Consider the following 22,803-nt stretch of genomic DNA (forward strand, 5'->3'; position numbering starts at 1 on the left):
TGAAAGCCAGCAGCTTTCCACCAGCCATGCTGCAGTCACTGGGGAAACACTGTGTAGGAGCACGAGGCAGGTCAAGGGAATCCACAAGACAAGCACTAAGGGAACAGACAAAGGTGAATACTTCAGGTTTGTTTGCATAATAGGATGTGTTGTTGGATAAAGATGTTAATGAAAAGATTTTTGTTGGTGTTTTTTATTGCAGGATGGTGACCAAGGGGACACTGCGATGGGGCGTCTCAGATGGGTGTAATGGTGGAGAATGGGGAATCCATGGTGCGAAATGGAAGTTGTGCTCTGGGAACCGGTATCTTAGCAGGGAATGTCCAATAGCCTGTCCGGGTGGAAGGCATCCAGGATATATGCTCCCTGCCTGCTCCACCTGAGCTGGCCTCCAGATTCCTGATGCCAATGCTTGTGTCCTCATGATGGTGATGGTATGAAGGGTGCAGCAGAACACCATGAACTTGGACACCTGCTCCAGTGTGTACTGGAGGACTCCCCCCGAGCGGTACAGACATCGGAAGCATTGCTTCATCACACCAATGATCTGTTCCACCATGTTCCTGGTGACTCCATTGCTGACGTTACACATGGGTTATTTTAATTTGGTTGTTTAGCTGGCAGCGAGAGGTGGTTGCTTGTCGGGGGAGAATCATGATCCTTGTTTCGAGGGGTTACCCCTTGTCTCCGAGGAGCCACATTCTGGTTCTGTATGGGGGCACGAAGAGTTGGGAATAGCCGCATGCTTCTGAATGACGGTATCGTGGGTGCTACCAGGTTAGTGCACATTCACCAACATATTGTACTGGACATGCTCACACACCAACTGTACATTAATGGAGTGAGAGTTCTTCCAGTTCCTATACCTCTCCCCTTGACATGGAGACCCCGCAGAGCAACCTACACCATCAGGAATCCCGCTATCCTGACAAAAACACGAAATATTTCATCCTGCTTCTCCCTGCTGAGGGAGATAATGATGTATTCACCTCACTGTGTAATGTAGTGGTGTTGGGGGATTGGAGGGTGAGGTGGTTCCTCATGCTGCTGAATATATGTTCAGCTGAGATTGCTGAACACAGTCGGCCAGAGCACATAGACAGACCAAGTTTCTAACATGTGTGTCAAATCTGCCACATGCCCTTCCCAACATGCAACTCCATGAGGAAGTGGTCGGCAGCTTTTCCCAAACCATTGTAGAGCTTCCAGGGTTGTCGGCACTGACACCAATGGCTCAATGGAGCCCAAAGTCACGGCCAGGAAGAGATGCAGAGGGGCAAAAATTCTTGAAGAAGGGAAATGGATAAATACTTAAAGGGGAACACGTTGCAGGAATGTGGGAAATGCATAGAGGAATGGAACAAATCAGAGATCTGAGAATATATAAATTTTGCTTCTGCCAGATCAGGAACCAGTGTAGATCAGTGAGCACAAGGGAGATGGTATGAATGGAATTCAGTGTGAGTTAGGCAGCAGAGTTTGGATGGGCAGTTGTCTATGAAAAGTTATAACTGGGAGGCTGACAAAGGTAATAGCAGGATAGTCGAGTTTGGATGGAACCATTGTACAATATCTATTTATGCAGCTGATGGACTGAGTAAGAGAACAATATTACGGAGCTGGTAGTGGACCAGATTGGTATTGGAGAGGATATGGGGTCGGATCTCAGCTCAGGGGCAAAGGGAGCGCCGAGATTGTGCACAGACTGTTCCAGCCTCAGCTGCATGGCACAAAGGTGGATGGAGTCAGTAGATGGAGAACAGAGCTCGTGATGGGGACAGCAGACAATGGCTTTAGTCTTCCAAAGATTAAAATGACAAGAACAGTAATTCAGTGAAAAGGTGCTTGATGATCTAATAGATCATACACGTTCTTATCAGGAACACCAACAGCAGCAACTGTAAGAGAATAAATTACATGAACAGCATTACACAGTTTATAGCCAGTATCAGAGAATCACCAGGAGTAACAAGAACAGCAAAGAGGGTAGAGAAAATGACAAGAGCTGTAATGCAGTTAAACATGGTTTATAGAATTAATAGCTGGATAAAGAGACTTAACAGCATCAACAATAACGAAGAGGGGATAGTAAATATACAAGAAATCTGAAGTGCACGATGGATCCGATAGTCTAATGAAAGCCAAGCATAATATGTAGAAAGAGAGCCAAATTACCAGATGAAACTCCTGCCCTCTGTTACAACATTCCAATCTATTGTTCTCAGATTCTGATCCATTGTTGTAATATTCCAATCTATTGTTCTCAGATTTTGACCCATTGTTGTAACATTCCAATCTATTTGTCTCAGATTCTGATCTATCCTCTCCCTCTCTCTGGAGCCGTTGATCCCTGTTAGTCCCAGGGGTGATTCTCCCACTGACACTATGGGATAGCACATTGAAAGGAGACCCTTATTATTAGAACAGAGAAACCCTCCAGTGACACAATTAGGGTCCATGGGGACTGACATTAATGACAGTCACTGAACAAACAGGTTCAGTTAACCCCTTTCAATCCAACACTTCTTGTACCGCAATAAAGGAGAACGTTTACCCGGTTTGGATGGGATGTTTGAGGGTTGCTGAGGGAAAGAATGGTGGAAATAGCAGAAGCACTGGCCAGAATCTTCCAACCCTCCTTGGATATGAGAGTCATGGCAGAGGACTGGAGGGTTGTAAATGCTACACCCTGTTTAAAAAAGGCGAGATGGAGTAAACTCTGCAATACTGACCAGTCCGTTTAACACCATTGATGGAGAGATTTCACAACTCAGGACAAAAATATTCATTGCTTTGAAAAACATGGAATCATAAACGGACAGCAGCAGGGATATAGTAATGACAAAGCATGACTGGAAAATCTCAACAACAACAATTTATATTTGTATAGTGCGCTTAATGCAATAAAACAGCACAAAGAGCTTCACAGGAACATTATGAAACAATGTATGACACTGAGCCACAACAGGAGATATTAGGTCAGATGGCCAACAGCTGGATCAAGGAGGAAACAGATGCAGGGAGGTGGTGACAGTGGCACATTGGTAATATTACCAGAAGTGTAATATCAAGGTCCATGATGATTCCCTGAGGGCATGGGTTCAAATCGCACCATGGCAGCTGGTAGAATTTAACAGTTAATTAATCAGTAAATTCAATTAATTCATACACATCTGGAATTGAAAGGCATTCTCAGTACTGGCGCTATGAAACTATTATTGATTGTCGTAAAATAATAATGTGGCTTACTGATGTTCTTTGGAAATGCAAATCTGCTTTCCATACCTGGTCTGGCCGACATGTGACTCCAGAGCCACAGCAGTGTGGTTGACTCTTAATTGACTTCTGAAATGTCAAAGCAAGCCACTCAGTTGTCAAGGGAAGTTATGGATGGACAAAACTGCTGGTTTTGTCAGCACATCCCATGAACAAATAATAAAAGACTATGCAGTGAGGTTATTCCAGAGCTTGGGGCCCCGGCAGCTGAAGTTCCTGACGCCGGTGGAGCAGTGATTGAAATTAGGGATGCACAAGAGGCCAGAATTAGAGGAGGACAGATATCTCTGTGGGTTGTGGGGCTGGAGGAGATTACAGAGATAGGCAGGGGTGAGGCCATGGAGGGATCTGAAAACCAGGATGAGAATTTTAAAATCAAGACATTGCTTGACAGGGAGCCAATGTCGGTCAGTGATAGATAAGCCGGACTTGGTGTCAGCGAAGAGATGGGCAACAGACTTTTGTATAACCTGAAGTTAACAAAGAGTTGAATGTGGGAGATCAGCCCGGAATGAGTTGGAGTAATCACATATTGAGGTGATGAAGGTTTCAACTGAGACAAGGGCGATATCGGACGATGCTACGGAGATGGAAATAAGCGGTCTTAGTGATGGCCCGAATACGAGTATGGAAGCTTATCTCCGAGCCAAATATAGCAACAAGGTTGCAAACATGCTGGCTTAATCTCAGACTGTTACCAGGGAGATGGATGGAATCAGTAGCAAGGGAACAGAGTTGGAGTGAGGAGTGTAAACAATGACTTCAGTCTTCCCAATGTTTAATTGGAGGAAATTCCTGCTCATCCAATACTGGATGTCGGATAAGCAGTCTGATAATTTAACAACAGTGGAGGAGTGGAGAGAGGTGGTGGTGAGCTGAACATGATGGAGTTCTTTGATAAAACAATGGAGAGGGTTGATGAGGGTGGTGTGATTGAAGTTATATATATAGACTTTCAAAAGGTGTGTGATCAAGTGTCATTCAATAGACAGGTTAGGAAAACTGAAGTGGGTATCCTACGCAATGTGCTGGATGTGAACGGCCGTGCAGCTCACACCATTTTATGGATCCAAACTTCCACAACACCAGTGGAGCTGGAGAGAGGAAATGTGTGGTCAGAGAGATACAGAGGGAAAGAAACACACTTTAAAAAGAGAATTAGAAAAATACTTTAAGATGAACAAGTTTCAGGAATATTGGAAATGGACAGGGAATTGGGATAATTAGAGGCGTGAGGACATGGAGGAACTTGATCACATGAGTGAGAATATTAAAATTGAGGTGTTACTGGACCAAGAGCCAATGTAGGTCAGTGAGCATAGGGATGTTTGGTGAACAGAATTTGATGTCAATTAGAAGATGGCTGCAGCGTTTTGGATGATCACAAGGTTACAGAAAGTGGAACGCGGGAGACCCGCTAGGAGTGCGTTAGAATAGTCAAGTCTCGAGGTGACAGAGAAGTCTTCCAGCCAAATTGGACATTTTCACCTCTTCCCACATTATACGCCATTTGCTAGAACTTTGCCCAGTCACTTAACCTATCTATATCCCTTTGTAGCCTCCTATGTCCTCTTCACAACTTACCTCATTACGTATCTTTGAGTCATTAGCAAATTTAGCAAACATTCCTTTGGTCGGTTCATCAAAATCCTTTATATAAATGTAAAAAGTTGGGGCCCCAGCACTGATCCCTCTGCACGCCACATGTTACATCTTGCCAACCAGAAACGGGCCCATTTACCCCTGCTCTCTGCTTCCTGTTCGCGAGCCAGTCTTCTGCCCATGCCAATATATTACACCCTACACCATGAGTTTTTATTTTCCGTAATGACCTTTGATGTGGAACCTTATCAAATGTCTTCTGGAAATCTAAGTACAATACATCCACTGGTTCCCTCTTTATACACAGCACATGTTACCACTTCAAAGAACTCAAATAAATTGGTTAAACATGATTTCTCTTTCACAGAGCCAGGCTGTCTTTGCGCGATCAACTTGAATTTCTCTACGTACCCTGCTATAGTGTATTTAATAATAGCTTCTAACATCTGATCCGTAGCCAGAAAGCCTTTCTAACCTGTCACAGGTCGGATGTCTACTATGTCTATTCTGATTATGTGCTGTATTTGAACTGTCACTCCTCAATAAACTGCTTGTGACCCTTCGACCACATTTTGGGTAATCTGTGACCCTGGATCAGATCTTACAGTGGTGTAGGAGAGGGAACAGAGTTCATGTCAAAGTCCTGTCTCCGTTTTATATCATCCTGCATAATGGACAGGGACTACAGGGCACTAATGTGCTCAAAGGTTATAAGCAGTAATTTATTATCCCTATATTTGTATACTGTGGAACATTAAAACATACCCCTACTCTGGTGTCCAGTGCACTCTCAATATTCATGATTAAAATATCAGAGGAGTGGGAACCAGACACCTATGAGGACCCTGAGGTTCAGGCGATTCTCCAGTCGGTGCTGAGTGTATTCACAACCCAGAAAGTCGACTGTTGAAACATGAGCAGACCTGAAGAAACTAACTGACCATTGCATGTTCCATGAAGCAGTATTCTTACCGAGCTGAGATTATATCATATATTCCAGACACTATCAGATCATTGTTATACCAGGGTGTAGGTCAGAAAGGCACATTCACTACTAACTGCACGACGTGGCCGGTTAGAAAACCGAACGGCAGCTGGTGACTGTCTCTTGACCACCACAACATCAGCTCAGTCACCCCTATTTTAACCCAGTTGTCTGAGAGACGCCCACCCTACTCTCCCAGATTCCCAGTGGCAGGGCTGTCTTCTCCACCCTGGATGTCTCGAATGGTTATTGGAGTATCCCAGTAAAACTAGAGAAACAATTTAAATTCAGATTCACTTCTGAGGATCAGAGATACCCCTGGACATGTCTGTCACAAGGGGTTCCACAATAATCCCACTATTTTCCACAAACGTATGGCCGGGGCCCTTATGAGCTTTTCACAGTCTTCATGCTTGCTGCAATTCGTCGATGCTCTCCTCCTCATCACCGCAGACCGTGTCCATACATTTAACCCTTTTACAGGAACTAGTGCTGTTACTTTGGGAGCTGGACTAAAAGACCATCCACGTAAGGCCCAACTGGTGCAAGATCGTGTCATGTTTCTAGCTGTCCAGATTGGATCATCCAGCATCAGCCCAGCCCAACAGCATGTCGAAACCATCTAGTGTCTACCCCTGTCCGACTCAAAGACTGCCTTGTGTCCTATCCTCAGACTTGTGAGATATGAGCGGACTTCATCCAGTGTCTACCCCTGTCCACCTCAAAGACTGCCCTGTGTCCTATCCTCAGGCTTGTGAGATATGAGCGGACCTCATCCACTGTCTACCCCTGTCCACCTCAAAGACTGCCCTGTGTCCTATCCTCAGGCTGGTGGGGTATCAGTGGACCCTCATCCAGTGTCTACCCCTGTCCACCTCAAAGACTGCCCTGTGACCTATCCTCAGGCTGGGGGACATCAGTGCACCCTCATTCCTCGATTTGCAGAGACTGTGACTCCTCTTTATGAATTACTTAATGGTGATGATGACCAGGTTTAACCCAGTTGGATTGAAGAGAGCACGTAAGAATCAACACAACTGATGAAAGCTGTCGCCCAGGCAACGTGTCTTATCTCACCTAACCCTGACAAGTCTTTCCGCATGGAGGTGGGGGACACAATGAAGAGCCTGGCTGCTGTCCTATGTAGAGAAAACCAGGCGAAACTACTCCCCATTGCGAATGACTCCAGAATTGTGAGTGGGTCTGAACTGATTTACTCTGTTTGTGAAGGACATTTGTTATCCACGGTCTGAGGCATCAAACATTTCACTTCCATCACGGGATTCAGCAGGGTGATACTGTCTAGTCCATTATAAACTTTCCCAGTATAGGAAAGCAGTAGTAATAGTAATCCCCTGTCAGAGAGTCATAGAGGCATAGCCATTTCAGCAGAGAATTAGGCTATTCGGCCCGTCGAGTCCATGCCAGCTCTTGGTAGATAAATCTCGTCAATCTCATTCCCCAGCTCTGTCTCCATATTCCGGCATGTTTATTTCTCTCAAGCGTCCAATCAATATCCTTTTGAAATCATTCACCATCTCTGCTTCCACCACCCTCGTAGGCAGTGATTTCCAGGCCATTCCCACTCACTGTGTAAAAAAAATTGTTCCTCACATCCCCCTGTATCTCTTGCCTACAACCTTAACTCTAGTCCTTGTAACATTAGTTAATGGGGACATCTTTCCCTGTCTGCCTTATCCAAACATGCCATTATCTTGTATACTTCTATCAAATCTCCCCTCAATCTCCTTTACTCCAAGGAAAGCAATTCCAGCTTTTCCAGATTAACCTTGTAGATAATATCCTCCATTTCTGGAACCATTCTTGTAAATCTACTCTACACCCTGTTAAGGGCTCTCACATCCTTCCTAAAGTGTGGTGAACAGAACTGGATGTAGTACTCCAATTGGGGCGTAACCAGAGCTTTATTAATGTTCAGCTGTACAGAACCTTAGTTAGGCCACACTTAGAATATTGCTTGCAATTCTGGTCGCCACACTGCCAGAAGGACGTGGAGGCTTTGGAGATGGTACAGAGGAGGTTTACCAGGATGTTGCCTGGTCTGGAGGGCATTAGCTATGAGGAGAGTTTGGAAAAACTCGGATTGTTTTCACTGGAAAGACGGAGGTGGAGGGGCGACATGATAGAAGTTTACAAAGTTATGAGCGGCATGGACAGAGTGGATAGTCAGAAGCTTTTTCCCAGGGTGGAAGAGTCAGTTACTAGGGGTCATAGGTTTAAGGTGCGAGGGGCAAAGTTTAGAGGGGATGTGCGAGGCTAGTTTTTTTTTCACAGAGGGTGGTGAGTGCCTGGAACTTGCTGCCAGGGGAGGTGGTGGAAGCAGATACGATAGCGACGTTTAAGAGAGATCTTGACAAATATATGAATAGGAAGGGAATAGATGGATATGGGCCCCGGAAGTGCAGAATGTGTTAGTTTCGGCAGGCATCAAGATCGGCGCAGGTTTGGAGGGCAGAATGGCCTATTCCTGTGCTGTACTGTTCTTTGTTCTTTCTTATTTGTTCAACATAACTTGCCGTCTTCTGTACTCACTACTACTATTTATGAAGCCCAACATCCCAAATACTTTAATAATGACTCTCTCAATATGTCCTGCCACCTTCAAGATCTATGCACATGAACCCATATCCCTCTGCCCCTGCACACTCTTTAGAACTGCACCGTTAAGTGTATATTGCCTCTCCCTATTACTTCTCATAAAATGTATCACCTCACACTTATCTGTATTAAATTCCATCTGACTCTCATCTCCCCATTCTGCTAGCCTATCTATGTCCTGTTACATCGATCAGTATCAACTGCACTTTCTGCCCCGCCTCCAAGTTTGGTATCATCAGCAAATTTTGAAATATTGCTCTGTATTCCAATATCTAAATCATTTATACAGATCAGAAAAAATTCAGTAGTCCTAGCACTGACCCTTGGGGAATACCTTCCTCGAATCTGAAAAACCATTATTTATACAAGTCTTAGATCTCTTAAAATTCAGTCACTCATTACCCTTACTGAATTTAGGGTTTAGGGAGAGAATTCCAGAGCTTAGGGATGAGAACAGTAAGTGCTGGAAACACTCAACATTTCTGGCCAGTTCTGATGAAGGGTCACTGATCTGAAACATTAACTCTGTTTCTCTCTACACAAGTGCTGCCAGCCCTGCTGAGTAGTTCCCGCACTATCGGTTCTCATTTCAGAGTTCCAGATTTGCTGTATTTTCCTTTTATTTTAGTGTTTAATTCACTGCCACTTCTCTTCCAGGAATGCCTACCTTAAAGAAGTTTTGCTCTTCTCTCCCAGAGCTTAGGGCCTCGGCAGCTGAAGGCAAAGCCACCAATGATAGAGTAGGAACATAGGAGCAGCCATCGTCCATTCAGACCATCGAGACTGCTGCACCATTTCATAGGATCATGGGTGAACTTCCACTTCAATGCCTTTCCCCCTATACTATCCTTATATCCGCTTCGGGCATTTGTATTGAGAAATCTGTCAATCTCTGTTTTGAACATACTCAATGACTGAGCTTCCACAGCCCTCTTGGGTTGCAGAATTCCAAAGATTCACAACCTTCTGAGTAAAGAAATGTCTCCTCATCTCTGTCCGAAATGGCAACCCCTTATTTTGAAATTATGTCACCTGGCTCCAAACTCCTCAACCTGGGGAAACATCTTACCTGCATCTGCAATAAAAGCAAAATACTGCGGATGCTGGAAATCTGAAATAAAAACAAGAAATGCTGGAACCACTCAGCAGCTCTGGCAGCATCTGTGAAAAGAGAAGCAGAGTTGACGTTTCGGGTCAGTGACCCTTCTTCGGAACTGACAAACATTGGAAAAGTCACAGGTTATAAGCAAGTGAGGTGGGGGTGGGGCAAGAGATAACAAAGGAGGTCTAGATTGGACCAGGGAACATAGCGTTTTTTTTTCAGGTTTGCACTTGCTGCTGTTCAATATTCGGTGTATTAACACCTAATCGGTACTAATGTTTGTCTTTCAACACACCATTAACATGTTGTTTGCCTTTGCTCCGTGACCTTTTGGTCAGCTATGTGGCCTGGTCCAATCTAGACCTCCTTTGTTATCTCTTGCCCCACCCCCACCTCACTTGCTTATAACCTGTGACTTTTCTAATGTTTGTCAGTTCCGAAGAAGGGTCACTGACCTGAAACGTTAACTCTGCTTCTCTTTTTACAGATGAGACAACACTCAAATCTCAAATTAAATATCAATGACTCTACTAGATTCAGTAGGAATACTACTAGTTAACAATTATATAAAATAGCCATTCACAATGTACCTGTAAGCAATACACCCATTAGTTACAAACATGCTACAAGGAGTTGCGCAAAAATGATAACCCAGTGAGCATTTACCTCCCTGTTAATCGTTCAGTAACTGACCAAGCTCCTCGACCTTATCACTGAATAACAATTTGCAATGATTTTTATACCTTTCATATCAAGGTGGGCCGGATGTTTCATTGACAAGATCACACTGTCCTATCAAAATCCACCATAAGCTCCAATTGTCCAATGAGATGTCTAATTCTTTGTTCAGACTGTGATATGAGAGACTGCCTTGATGGTGAGCATGTGTTTACATTTCCTTCTGTAATTTCATCACCCCTTGCGGATGTTACAGATGCCTCAGGATTGTTAGCAGCACAAACAATAGCAGATTTCCTTCCTGGCACATACACATTTTAAACCACAGGACAATTAAACAATTCAAATCCCTTACATGACTGACGTCTTACAAACTGTTACTTAGAGAATTTCTAGTTTATTTACATTTCAAAACAAGACATAATCTGACATCATTAATCATCTTTATTAAAACTCTAGAATTAAAATATCTATTCTAATGATGTTCATTGTCAATTGTTGTAAAGACACATCTGGTTCACTAATGTCCTTTCGGAAAGGAAATCTGCCATCCTAACCTGGGCTGGCCAACATGTGACTCCAGACTCACAGCAATGTGGTTGATTCTGAAATGGCCTAGCAAGCTGCTCAGTTGTACGAAACAGCTAGAAAATCGAAAAAAGAAATGAAACCATACGGACAACTCGACATCGATCTAGGCACCGGAAATGACGAAGACAAACCCAGCCCTGTCCACCTTTTAAAGTCAACCTTACTAACATCTGGGGGCTTTTGCCAAAGTTGGGAGAGCTGTCCACAGACTAGTCAAGCAACACCCTGACATAGCCATACCCATAGAATCATAGATTATAGACATTGTCCCAGCCACTGCCATCATCATCCCGGGTATGTCCTCTCCCGGCAGCAGGAAAGACCTTTGTCTCCAGACCCCATGAAGCTTCACAGCGTCAGGTCAGACATGGGCAATGAAACCTCCTGCTGATAACCACCTACCGCCCTCCCTCAGCTGATGAGTCAGTAGTCCTCCATGTTGAACACCAACTGGAAAAAGCACTGAGGGTAGCAGGGGCACAAAATGTTCTCTGGGTGGGGGACTTCAATGTCCATCAGCAAGAATGGCTCAGTAACACCATTACTGACTGAGCTGGCAGAGTCCTAAAAGAAATAGCTGCTAACTGGGTCTGCGGCAGGTGGTGAGGGAACAAGTATGAGGGAAAATTCTATTTGACCTCGTCCTCCCGAATTTAATTGTCACAGATGCAGCTGTCCATGACAGTATTGGTAGGAGTGACCATCACACATCCTTGAGGAGACAAAGTCCCGCCTTCACACTGAGGGTCCCACCATTATGTTGTGTGGCACTATCACCGTGCTAAATGGGATAGATTTCAAACAGATTCAGCAACTCAAAACAGGGCTTCTATGAGACGCCGTGTGCCATCAGCGGCAGCATAGTTGTACTGAAACACAATCTGTAATCACATGACCCGGCATATCCAACACTCTACCATTACCATCGAGCAAGTAGACCAACCCTATTTCAATGAAGAGTGCAAGAGGTCATGCCAGCAGCAGCACCAGGCATAACTCGAAATGAGGTGACAACCTGGTGAAGCTACAACTAGCAGGACTACTAGCATGCAAAATAGCGGAAGCAGAATGAAATAAATAAGACTGAGCGACCCACAACCAATGGATCAGATCTAAGCTCTGCAGGGATCAGTGCTGGGACCTTTGCTTTTTGGAGTATATATAAATGATTTGGAGGAAAATGTAGCTCGGCTGATTAGTAAGTTTGCAGACGACACAAAGGTTGGTGGAGTTACGGATAATGATGAGGATTGTCAGAGGATACAGCAGGATATAGATCGGTTGGAGACTTGGGCGGAGAAATGGCAGATGGAGTTCAATCGGAGAAATGTGTGCTAATGCATTTTGGAAAGTCTAATGCAGGTGGGAGGAATACAGTAAATGGCAGAACCATTAGAAGCATTGACAGGCAGAGAGATCTGGGCGTACAGGTCCACAGGTCACTGAAATTAGCAATGCAGGTGGTTAAGGTAGTCAAGAAGGCATACGGCATGCTTGCCTTCATCGGTCGGGGCAGAGAGTATACAAATTAGCAAGTCATGTTGCAGCTGTACGGAACCTTAGTTAGGCCACACTTAGAATATTGCGCGCAATTCTGGTCGCCACACTACCAGAAGGACGTGGAGGCTTTGGAGAGGGTACGGAAGAGGTTTACCAGGATGTTGCCTGGTCTGGAGGGCATCAGCTATGAGGAGAGGTTGGAAAAACTCGGATTGTTTTCACTGGAACGACGGAAGTGGAGGGGCGACATGATAGAGGTTTACTAAGTTTTGAGCGGCGTGGGCAGAGTGGATAGTCAGAAGCTTTTTCCCAGGGTGGAAGAGTCAGTTACTAGGAGACATAGGTTTAAGGTGCTGGGGCAAATTTTAGAGGGGATGTGCGAGGCAAGTTTTTTACACAGACAGTGGTGAGTACCTGGAACTTGCTGCCAGGGGAGGTGGTGGAAGAAGATACGATAGCGACGCTTAGGAGACATCTTGACAAATGCATGAATAGGAAGGGAATAGAGGGATACGGGCCCCAGAATTGCAGAAGGTGTTAGTTTAGGCAGAGATCAAGATCGGCGCAGGCTTGGAGGGCCGAATGGCCTGTCCCTGTGCTGTACTGTTCTTTATTCTTTGTTTAGTCGTGCGACATCCAATCATGAATGGTGGTGGACAACTAAACAACTAACTGGAGGAGGAAGTTACACAAATATCCCCATTCCCAATGATGGGCGAGCTCAGAACATCAGTGCGAAAGATAATGCTGAAGCATTTGCTAAAATCATCAGCCAGAACTGCCAATTTAATGATCCATCTCAGCCTCCTCCTGAAGTCCCCAGCATCACAGACGCCAGACTTTAGCCAATTCGATTCACTCCACGTGAAATCAAGAAATTACTGAAGGCACTGGATACTGCAAAGACTATGGGCCCTGACAACCTGAAGACCTGTGCTCCAGAAGTTGCCACTCCTCTAGCAAAACTATTCCAGTACAGCTACAAGACTGGCATCTACTCGGAAATGTGGGAAATTGCCCAGGAATGTCCTGTACACAAAAAGCAGGACAAGTCCAACCCGCCAATTACCACCCCAACAGTCTACTCTCAATAATCCGAAAGTGATGGATGGTGTTGTGTCAGTTCATGGGATGTGTGCGTCGCTGGCGAGGCCAGCATTTATTGCCCATCCCTAATTGTCCTTGAACTGAGTGGCTTGCTCAGCCATTTTAGAGTCAACCACATTGCTGTGCATCTGGAGTCACATGCAGACCAGACCAGTTTAGGACGACAGATTTCCTTCGCTGGAGTACATCATTGAAACAGATGAGTTTTTAACCACAATTGGCAAAGGTGGCGTGGCACCATTGGACCAACTTTTTAAACTCCAGATTTTAATAATTAAATTCAATTTTCATTATTTGTTGTGGTGGGTTTCGAACTCATGCCGCCAGAACACTCGTCTGGTCTTTTAGATTACTATGCCAATGACATTACCATTACGCCAACATCTCCCTGCTGTCAACTGCGCCGTTAAACAGCACTTGCTTAGCAATAACTTAATCACAGACGATCAGTTTGGGTTCTGCCAGGGCCACTCAGCTCCTGCACTCATTGCAGCCTTGGTTCAAACATGGACAAAAGAGCTGTACACAGGAGATGAGGTGAGAGTGACTTCCCTTGACATCAAGGCAGCATTTGGCTGAGAATGGCATCAAAGAGCCCGAACAAAACTGGAATCAATGGAAATCAGGGGGACAACTCTCCGCTGGTTGGAGTCATACCTCACGCAAAGGAAGATGGCTGTGGTCATTGGTGATCAATTAGCTCAGCTCCAGAACATCACTACAGGAGTTCCTCAGGGCTGTGTCCGGGGCCCAACCATCTTCAGCTGCTCCATCAATGACCTTCCTTCAGTGAAAAGGTCAGAAGTGATGATGTTTGCTGATGATTGCACAAAGTTCAGCACCATTCACCACCCCTCAGATACTGAAGCAACACATGTCCAGCAGCAGAAATATCTGGACAATATCCAGGCTTGGTCTGAGAAGTGGCAAGTAACATTCGTGCCACTCAGGTGCCTGGCAATCACCATCTCAACAAGAAAGAATCTCCGCGACGGCTTGACCGAGACGGGACTCCAAGTCAAGTACCTCCCTCTCTAGGTGCCCGATCTCGGCTGCACGCCTCTTGGTAGATCCCTTCACGTACTCCAGCTGTCCATCTGCCATTTCTCCGCCCACGTCTCCAACTGATCTATATCCTGCCGTATCCTCTGACAATCCTCATCACTGTCCGCAACTCCACCAACCTTTGTGTCGTCTGTAAACGTACTAATCAGACCAGCTACATTTTCCTCCACATCATTTATATATACTACAAACAGCAAAGGTCCCAGCACTGATCCCTGCGGAACACCACTAGTCACATCCCTCCATTCAGAAAAGCACCCTTCCACTGCTGCCCTCTGTCTTCTATGACCGAGCCAGTTCTGTATCCATCTTGTCAGCTCACCTCTGATCCCGTGTGACTTCACCTTTTGTATCGATTTGCCATGTGGGACCTTGTCAAAGGCTTCACTGAAGTCCATGTAGACAACATCCACTGCCCTTCCTTCATCAATCATCTTTGTCACTTACTCAAAAAACTCAATCAAGTTTGGGAGACACGACCTCCCCTTCACAAAACCATGCTGCCTCTCGCTAATAAGTTCATGTGTTTCCAAATGGGAGTAAATCCTGTCCCGAAGAATCCTCTCTACCACCACTGATGTCAAGCTCGCCGGCCTGTAATTTCCTGGATTAGCCTTGCTACCCTTCATAAACAGAAGAACAACATTGGCTATTCTCCAGTCTTCTGGGACCTCACCTGGAGCCAATGAGGATACAAAGATTTCTGTCAAGGCCCCAGCAATTCCTCCTTCGCCTCCCTCCGTATTCTGGGGTAGATTCCATCAGATCCTGGGGACTTGTCTACCTTAATGTTTTTCAAGACTCCCAACACCTCCTTTTTGAGAACGACATGAACAGACTATCTACACTCCCATCCCTAGACTCATCATCCACCAAGTCCTTCTCTTTGGTGAATATTGATGCAAAGTATTCATTTAGTACCTCGCCCATTTCCGCGTGCTGCTGAATGTATATTCAGCTGAGATTTGACGAACACATACGGTCAGTGGACATGCACAGACCAAGTTTCAATGACGTACATCAAAGCTGCTGGAATGGCTGAATCACGTCATATTCAGACACCACTTCACACTAACAGCACATGCTCAGATTGTCTGGGCTAGAGACGGACCCAGCAAGAGGCACCGTGCTGTCTACACTAGAGCCCTGCCCAGCATGGGACACCGTGCAGACCACCCTAGAGCCCTGTCCAGCATGGGACACCGTGCTGACCACACTAGAGCCCTGTCCTTTATGGGGCACTGTGCTGACCACACTAGAGCCCTGCCCAGCATGGGACACCGTGCTGACCACACTAGAGCCCTGTCCAGCATGGGACACCGTGCTGACCACTCTAGAGCCCTGCCCAGCATGGGGCATTGTGCTGATCACACTAGAGCCCTGTACAGTATGGTGCACTGTGCTGATCACACTAGAGCCCTGACCAGAATGGGACACCGTGATGACCACACGGGAGCCCTGTCCAGCATGGGCCACCGTGCTGCTCACACAAGAGCCCTGACCAGCATGGGACACCGTGGTGACCGCAATAGAGCCCTGACCAGCTTGGGACACTGTGCTGACCACACTAGAGCCCTGACCAGCATGGGGCACTGTGCTGACCACACTTGAGCCCTGTCCAGCATGGGGTATTGTGTTGACCACACTAGAGCCCTGCCCAGCATGGGACACCGCGCTGACCACACTAGAGCCCTGTACAGCATGGGGAACTCTGCTGACCATACTAGAGCTCTGTCCAGCATGGGGCATTGTGCTGACCACACTCGAGCCCTGTCCAGCATGGGGCACTGTGCTGACCACACTAGAGCCCTGTCCAGCATGGAGCACTATGCTGACCACACTAGAGCCCTGTCCGCCATGGGGCACTGTGCTGACCACACAAGAGCCATGCCCAGCATGGGACACCGTGCTGACCACACTAGAGCTCTGTCCAGCATGGGACACTGTGCTGACCACACTAAAGCCCTTCCCCGCATGGGGCACTGTGCTGATGACACTAGAAGTGGTCGGCTGTGTGGTTCACATCATTTTATGGATCCCAGTTTCCATATCATCAGCACCAGTGGTGCAGTTGAACAGAGAACCGTGGGCGGGGAGATATATACAGGGAAATAAATTCACTTTTAAAGTAGAATTGAGAGAAGATTGAAGGAAAAATATTTGCAGGAATATGATAATGGCCACGGAAATGGGACCAATTGGAGGAGTGAGGCCAAGGAGGGATTCAAACAGAAGAATGAGAATATTAACAGGTATACCGTTTTGGATACTGTTGCGGGGGCCGACGTAGCAGGGGTAAGCAATGGGATACAGGTATCTGGCACAGAGTCTGTCCCTGTTGCTCAGAAGGGAAGGGGGAAGAGGAGCAGAGCATTAGTCATTGGGGACTCCATAGTTAGGGGAACAGATAGGAGGTTCTGTGGGAACGAGAGAGACTCACGGTTGGTGTGTTGCCTCCCAGGTGCCAGGGTTCGTGATGTCTCGGATCGTGTTTTTGGGATCCTTAAGGGGGAGCGGGAGCAGCCCCAAGTCGTGGTCCACATAGACATCAACGACATAGGTAGGAAGAGAGATGGGGATTTAAGACAGAAATTCAGGGAGCGAGGGTGGAAGCTTAGAGCGAGAACAAACAGAGATGTTATCTCTCGGTTGTTGCCCGTGCCACGTGATAGCGAAGCGAGGAATAGGGAGAGAGAGGATTTGAACACATGGCTGCAGGGATGGTGCAGGAGGGAGGGTTTTGGTTTCCTGGATAAGTGGGGGTCTTTCTGGGGTAGGTGGGACCTCTATAAACAGGATGGTCTTCACCTGAACCAGAGGGGTACCAATATCCTGGGAGGGGAGATTTGCTAGTGCTCTTCGGGGGGGTTTAAACTAATTCAACAGGGGAAGGGGATCCGAAATTGTAGTTCCAGTGTGCAGCATGTTGAGAGTAGTGAGGTCAGGGATAAGGTTACAAGGACGCAAGAAGGCACTGGCAAGCAAGAACTTGGTTTAAAGTGTGTCTACTCCAACGCCAGGAGCATCCGGAATAAGGTGGGTGCGCTTGCAGCATGGGTTGGTACCTGGGATCTCGATGTAGTGGCCATTTCGGAGACATGGGTAGAGCAGGGGCAGGAATGGATGTTGCAGGCTCCGGGATGTAGATGTTTCAGTAAGAACAGAGAAGATGGTAAAAAATGGGGGGGCGGGGGGGGGGGGGGTGGGGGTGGGGGGGTGTGGCATTGTTAATCAAGGAGAGTATTACAGCGACAGAAAGGACGTTTGAGGACTCGTCGACTGAGGTAGTATGGGCCAAGGTTAGAAACAGGAGAGGAGAGGGCACCCTGTTGGGAGTCTTCAACAGACCTCCTAATAGTTCCTGAGATGTAGAGGAAAGGATAGCGAAGATGATTCTCGACAGGGGCGAGAGTAACAGGGTAGTTGTTGTGGGGTCTTTAAGTTTCCAAATATTGACTGGAAATACTATAGTTCGAGTACTTCAGATGGGTCAGTTTTTGTCCAGTGTGTGCAGGAGGGTTTTCTGACATGGTATGTAGACAGGCCAACCAGGGGCGATGCCACATTGGATTTGGTACTGGGTAATGAACCCGGCCAGGTGTTCGATTTAGATGTAGGTGTGCACTTTGGTGATAGTGATCTCAAATCGGTTAGGTTTACCTTAGCGATGGGCAGGGACAGGTATATACCGCAGGGCAAAAATTATAGCTGGGGGAAAGGAACTTCTGATGCGATTCGGCAAGATTTACGATGCGTAGGATGGGGAAGGAAACTGCAGAGGATGGGAACAATCGAAATGTGGAGCTTATTCAAGGAGCAGCTACTGCGTGTCCTTGATCAGGATGTACCTGTCAGCCAGGGAGGAAGTTGTCGAGTGAGGGAGCCGTGGTTTACTAAAGAAGTTGAAGTGCTTGTCAAGAGGAAGAAGAGGGCTTATGTGAGGATGAGACGTGAAGGCTCAGTTAGGGCGCTTGACAGTTACAAGCTAGGCAGGAAGGATCTAAAGGGAGTGCAAAGAAGAGCAAGGAGAGGACATGAGAAGTCATTGGCGGATCGGATCAGGGAAAACCCTAAGGCTTTCTTTCGGTATATCAGGAATAAAAGAATGACCAGAGTTAGATTAGGGCCAATCAAGGATAGTAGTGGGAAGTTCTGTGTGGAATCAGAGGAGATAGGGGATGTGTTAAATGAATATTTTTCGTCAGTATTTACAGTAGAGAAAGAAAATGTTGTCGAGGAGAATACAGAGATTCAGACTACTAGGGAGACGGGATTGAGGTTCACAAGGAGGAGGTGTTAGCAATTTTGGAAAGTGTGAAAATAGATAAGTCCCCTGGGCCAGATGGGATTTATCCTAGGATTCTCTGGGAAGCCAGGGAGGAGATTGCAGAGCCTTTGTCCTTGATCTTTATGTCGTCATTGTCGACAGGAATAGTGCCGGAAGACTGGATGATAGCAAATGTTGTCCCCTTGTTCAATAAGGGGAGTAGAGACAGCCCTGGGAATTATAGGCCTGTGGGCCTTACTTCTGTTGTGGGTAAAATGATGGAAAAGGTTATAAGAGACAGGATTTATGATCATCTTGAAAAGAATAAGTTCATTAGCGATAGTCAGCACGGTTTTGTGAAGGGTAGGTCGTGCCTCACAAACCTTATTGAGTTTTTCGAGAAGGTGAACAAACAGGTGGATGAGGGTAAAGCAGTGGATGTGGTGTATATGGATTTCAGTAAGGCGTTTGATAAGGTTCCCCACGGTAGGCTATCGCAGAAAATACGGATGTATGGGGTTGAAGGTGATTTAGGGCTTTGGATCAGACATTGGCTAGCTGAAAGAAGACAGAGGGTGGTGGTTGATGGCAAATGTTCATCCTGTAGTTTAGCTACTAGTGGTGTACCGCAAGGATCTGTTTTGGGGCCACTGCTGTTTGTCATTTTTATAAATGACCAGGAAGAGGGTGTAGAAGGGTGGGTTAGTAAATTTGCGGATGGCACTAAGGCTGGTGGAGTTGTGGATAGTGCCGAAGGATGTTGTAGGGTACAGAGGGACATCGATAGGCTGCAGAGCTAGGCTGAGAGATGGCAAATGGAGTTTAATGCGGAAAAGTGCGAGGTGATTCACTTTGGAAGGAGTAACAGGAATGCAGAGTACTGGGCTAATGGGAAGATTCTTGGTAGTGCAGATGAACAGAGAGATCTTGGTGTCCAGGTGCATAGATCCCTGAAGGTTGCTACCCAGGTTAATAGGGCTGTTAAGAAGGCATATGGTGTGTTAGCTTTTATTAGTAGGGGGATCGAGTTTCGGAGCCACGAGGTCATGCTGCAGCTTTACAGAACTCTGGTGAGACCGCACCTTGAGTATTGCATGCAGTTCTGGTCACCGCATTATTGGAAGGATGTTCAAGTTTTTGGAAAGGGTGCAGAGGAGATTTACTAGGATGTTTCCTGGTTTGGAGGGATGGTCTTACGAGGAAAGGCTGAGGGACTTGAGGTTGTTTTCATTGGAGAGAAGGAGGAGGAGAGGTGACTTAATAGAGACATATAAGATAATCAGAGGGTTGGATCGGGTGGATAGTGAGAGTCTTTTGCCTCAGATGGCGATGGCAAACACGAGGGGACATAGCTTTAAGTTGAGGGGTGATAGATATAGGACAGATGTTAGAGGTAGTTTCTTTACTCAGAGAGTAGTAGGGTCGTGGAACGCCCTGCCTGCAACAGTAGTAGACTCGCCAACTTTAAGGGCATTTAAGTGGTCATTGGATAGACATATGGATGAAAATGGAATAGTGTAGGTCAGATGGTTTCACAGGTCGGCGCAACATCGAGGGCCGAAGGGCCTGTACTACCCTGTAATGTTCTAATAACTTCTAATAACTTCTAATTAAAATTAAGGTGCTGCTAGACCGGGAGCCAATCTGGATCAGTGAGTACAGGGTGATGGGTGATCGGGATTTGGTGTATGTTAGGATACAGGCAGCAGAGTTCTGGATGGGCTGTGGTTTATTGAGGTTTATAACTGGAAGGGTGACCAGGATAGAATTGAAGTAGTCAAGTCTGGATTTAACAAAGGCACAGATGAAGGTTCTGCTGCAGGTGGGCTGAGGCAGAGGTGGAGATGGATGATATTAAGAGGTGGCAGGGTAGGATTGGTGATGGAGAGAATATGGAGATGAACTCAGCTCAGCTATAAATATAACACAGAGGCTGTAAACAGTCTGGTTCAGTGTCAGACAATGGACAGGGTGGGGTATGTATTTCACTGATAGGGGATGGAGTTTGCGGTGGAGACCAAAGACACTGGCTTCAGTCTTCCCAAAATTTACATTACAGAACAGTATTTCAGTGAAATAGTGTTTACTGATCTCCTAGCTGGAAATAGAGACAGCAGCAGAAAAGATGAGAGAGTAGATGACAAGAACTATAATACCATTAACAATGGTTTCTAGAGCCAATAGCTGGAGATATTCACCAGGAATAACAGCCGCAGCAAGATGTGCAGAGTAAATTACAGAAGCAGTTAAACATGGTTTATAGAATTAATAACTGGAGAGAGAGACTTACCAGGAACACCAACAATAGCGAGGATGGGATAGTAAATGTATTGAATAATCTTCAGTACGAGATAGATCCGACGGTCTAATGAGTACTGATCATAATATGTAGAAAGATAGTAAAGATTGGAGGATAAACTCCTGTCCATTGTAATATTCCAATACATTGTTCTCAGATTCTGACCCATTGTTTTAACATTCCAATCTATTGTACTCAGATTCTGACCCATTGTTGTCACATTCCAATCTATCGTTCTCAGATTCTGACCCATTTTTGTAACATTCCAATCTATTGTTCTCAGATTCTGACCCACTGGTGCAACATTCCAATCTATTGTTCTCTGATTCTAATCTATCCTCTCCCTCTCTATGGAGCTGCTGATCCTGTTAATGCCAGGGCTAATGCTCTCGCTGACTCTCTGTGAAAGCACATTGAAAGGAGTCCCTTATTAATAGAAGAGGGAAATTCTCCAGTAACACAATTAGGGTCCATGGTGACTGACATTAATTACAGTCACTGAACAAACAGGTTCAGTTAACCTCTTTCAAGCAAGCACTTTTTGCAGCACAATAAAGTAGAACATTTACCCAGTCTGCATGCGTTTTGTGAGGGTTACTGAGGGAAGGAATGGTGTAAATAAGAGACACTTTCCAGCATCTTTCAGTCCTCCTTGGATAGTGGAGTGGTGCCAGAGACTGGAGGGATGTAAATGTTACACCCTATTTAAAAAAGGAGAGATGGGGTAAACCCTGTAATTACTGCCCAGCCAGACTAGTGTCACTGCGAGGGAAATTTCTAGAGGTGATAACCCAGGATATAAATATTTTTTTGCTTGGAAAATCAGTGGAAAGTAACTGGCTATCAACCTGGATATGCCAATGACAAATGACGTCTGGCAATCTTCAACAGCAAGAGGATTTGAGTACAGGAGCAGGGATGTCTTGCTGCAATTATAAAGAGCCTTGGTGAGGTCACACCTGGAATATTGTCTCCAGTTTTGGTCTCCTTATCTGAGGAAGGATGCTCTTGCTATGAAGGGAGTGCAGCAGAGGTTTAGCAGACTGATTACAGGGATGACACGACTGACATATGAGGAGAGATTGAATTGGTTAGGATTATATTCGCTGGAGTTCAGAAGAGTGAGGGTGGATCTGATGGAAACCTACAAAATTCTAACAGGTCTTGACAGGGTAGATGCAGGAAGGATGTTCCCGATGGTGTGGGAGTCCAGAACAAGGGGTCATAGTCTAAAGATATGGGGTAATCCTTTCAGGACTGTAATGAGGAGATATTTCTTTACCTAGAGAGTGGTGAGCCTGTGGAATTCCCGACCACATAAAGCAGTTGAGACCAAAATGTTGTATCTTTCCAAGTATGAGTTAGATATAGCTCTGGGGTCTAAAGGATTCAAAGGATTTAGGGCGAAAGGAGGAACAGATTACTGAGTTGGATATTCAGCAATGATCATAATGAATGGCGGCGCAGGCTCGAATGGCCGAATGGCCTATTCCTGCTCCTATTTTCCATGTATCTAGCAACAACAACTTATTGTGCCGTTATAGTGCCGTTAATGTCACTAAACATCACAAGGTACTTCACAGGAGCATTCAGACGCAAAGTATGACACTGAGACACAACAGGAGATATCAGGTCAGATGACCAAAAGCTTGCTCAAACATGCAGCTTGGTCAAAGAGGCAGGCTTTAATGAGTGCCACATTGGCTGCAGGT

The 22,803-nt window shown here is 45.9% G+C and overlaps 1 protein-coding gene across 1 annotated transcript in view; it reads right to left on the bottom strand.

The window, feature by feature from the left end:
* The window catches only part of LOC137360368 (probable G-protein coupled receptor 139), a 191,365-nt gene that overhangs the window by 146,381 nt on the left and 22,181 nt on the right, over positions 1-22,803 (bottom strand). The window contains exon 2 of the mRNA XM_068025832.1: positions 21,083-21,119. Coding sequence (XP_067881933.1) covers positions 21,083-21,119 — 37 coding nt within the window. The remainder of the gene's footprint in view (positions 1-21,082; positions 21,120-22,803) is intronic.

Source organism: Heterodontus francisci, unplaced genomic scaffold (genome assembly GCF_036365525.1).
Source record: "Heterodontus francisci isolate sHetFra1 unplaced genomic scaffold, sHetFra1.hap1 HAP1_SCAFFOLD_188, whole genome shotgun sequence".
Lineage (NCBI taxonomy): Eukaryota > Metazoa > Chordata > Chondrichthyes > Heterodontiformes > Heterodontidae > Heterodontus > Heterodontus francisci.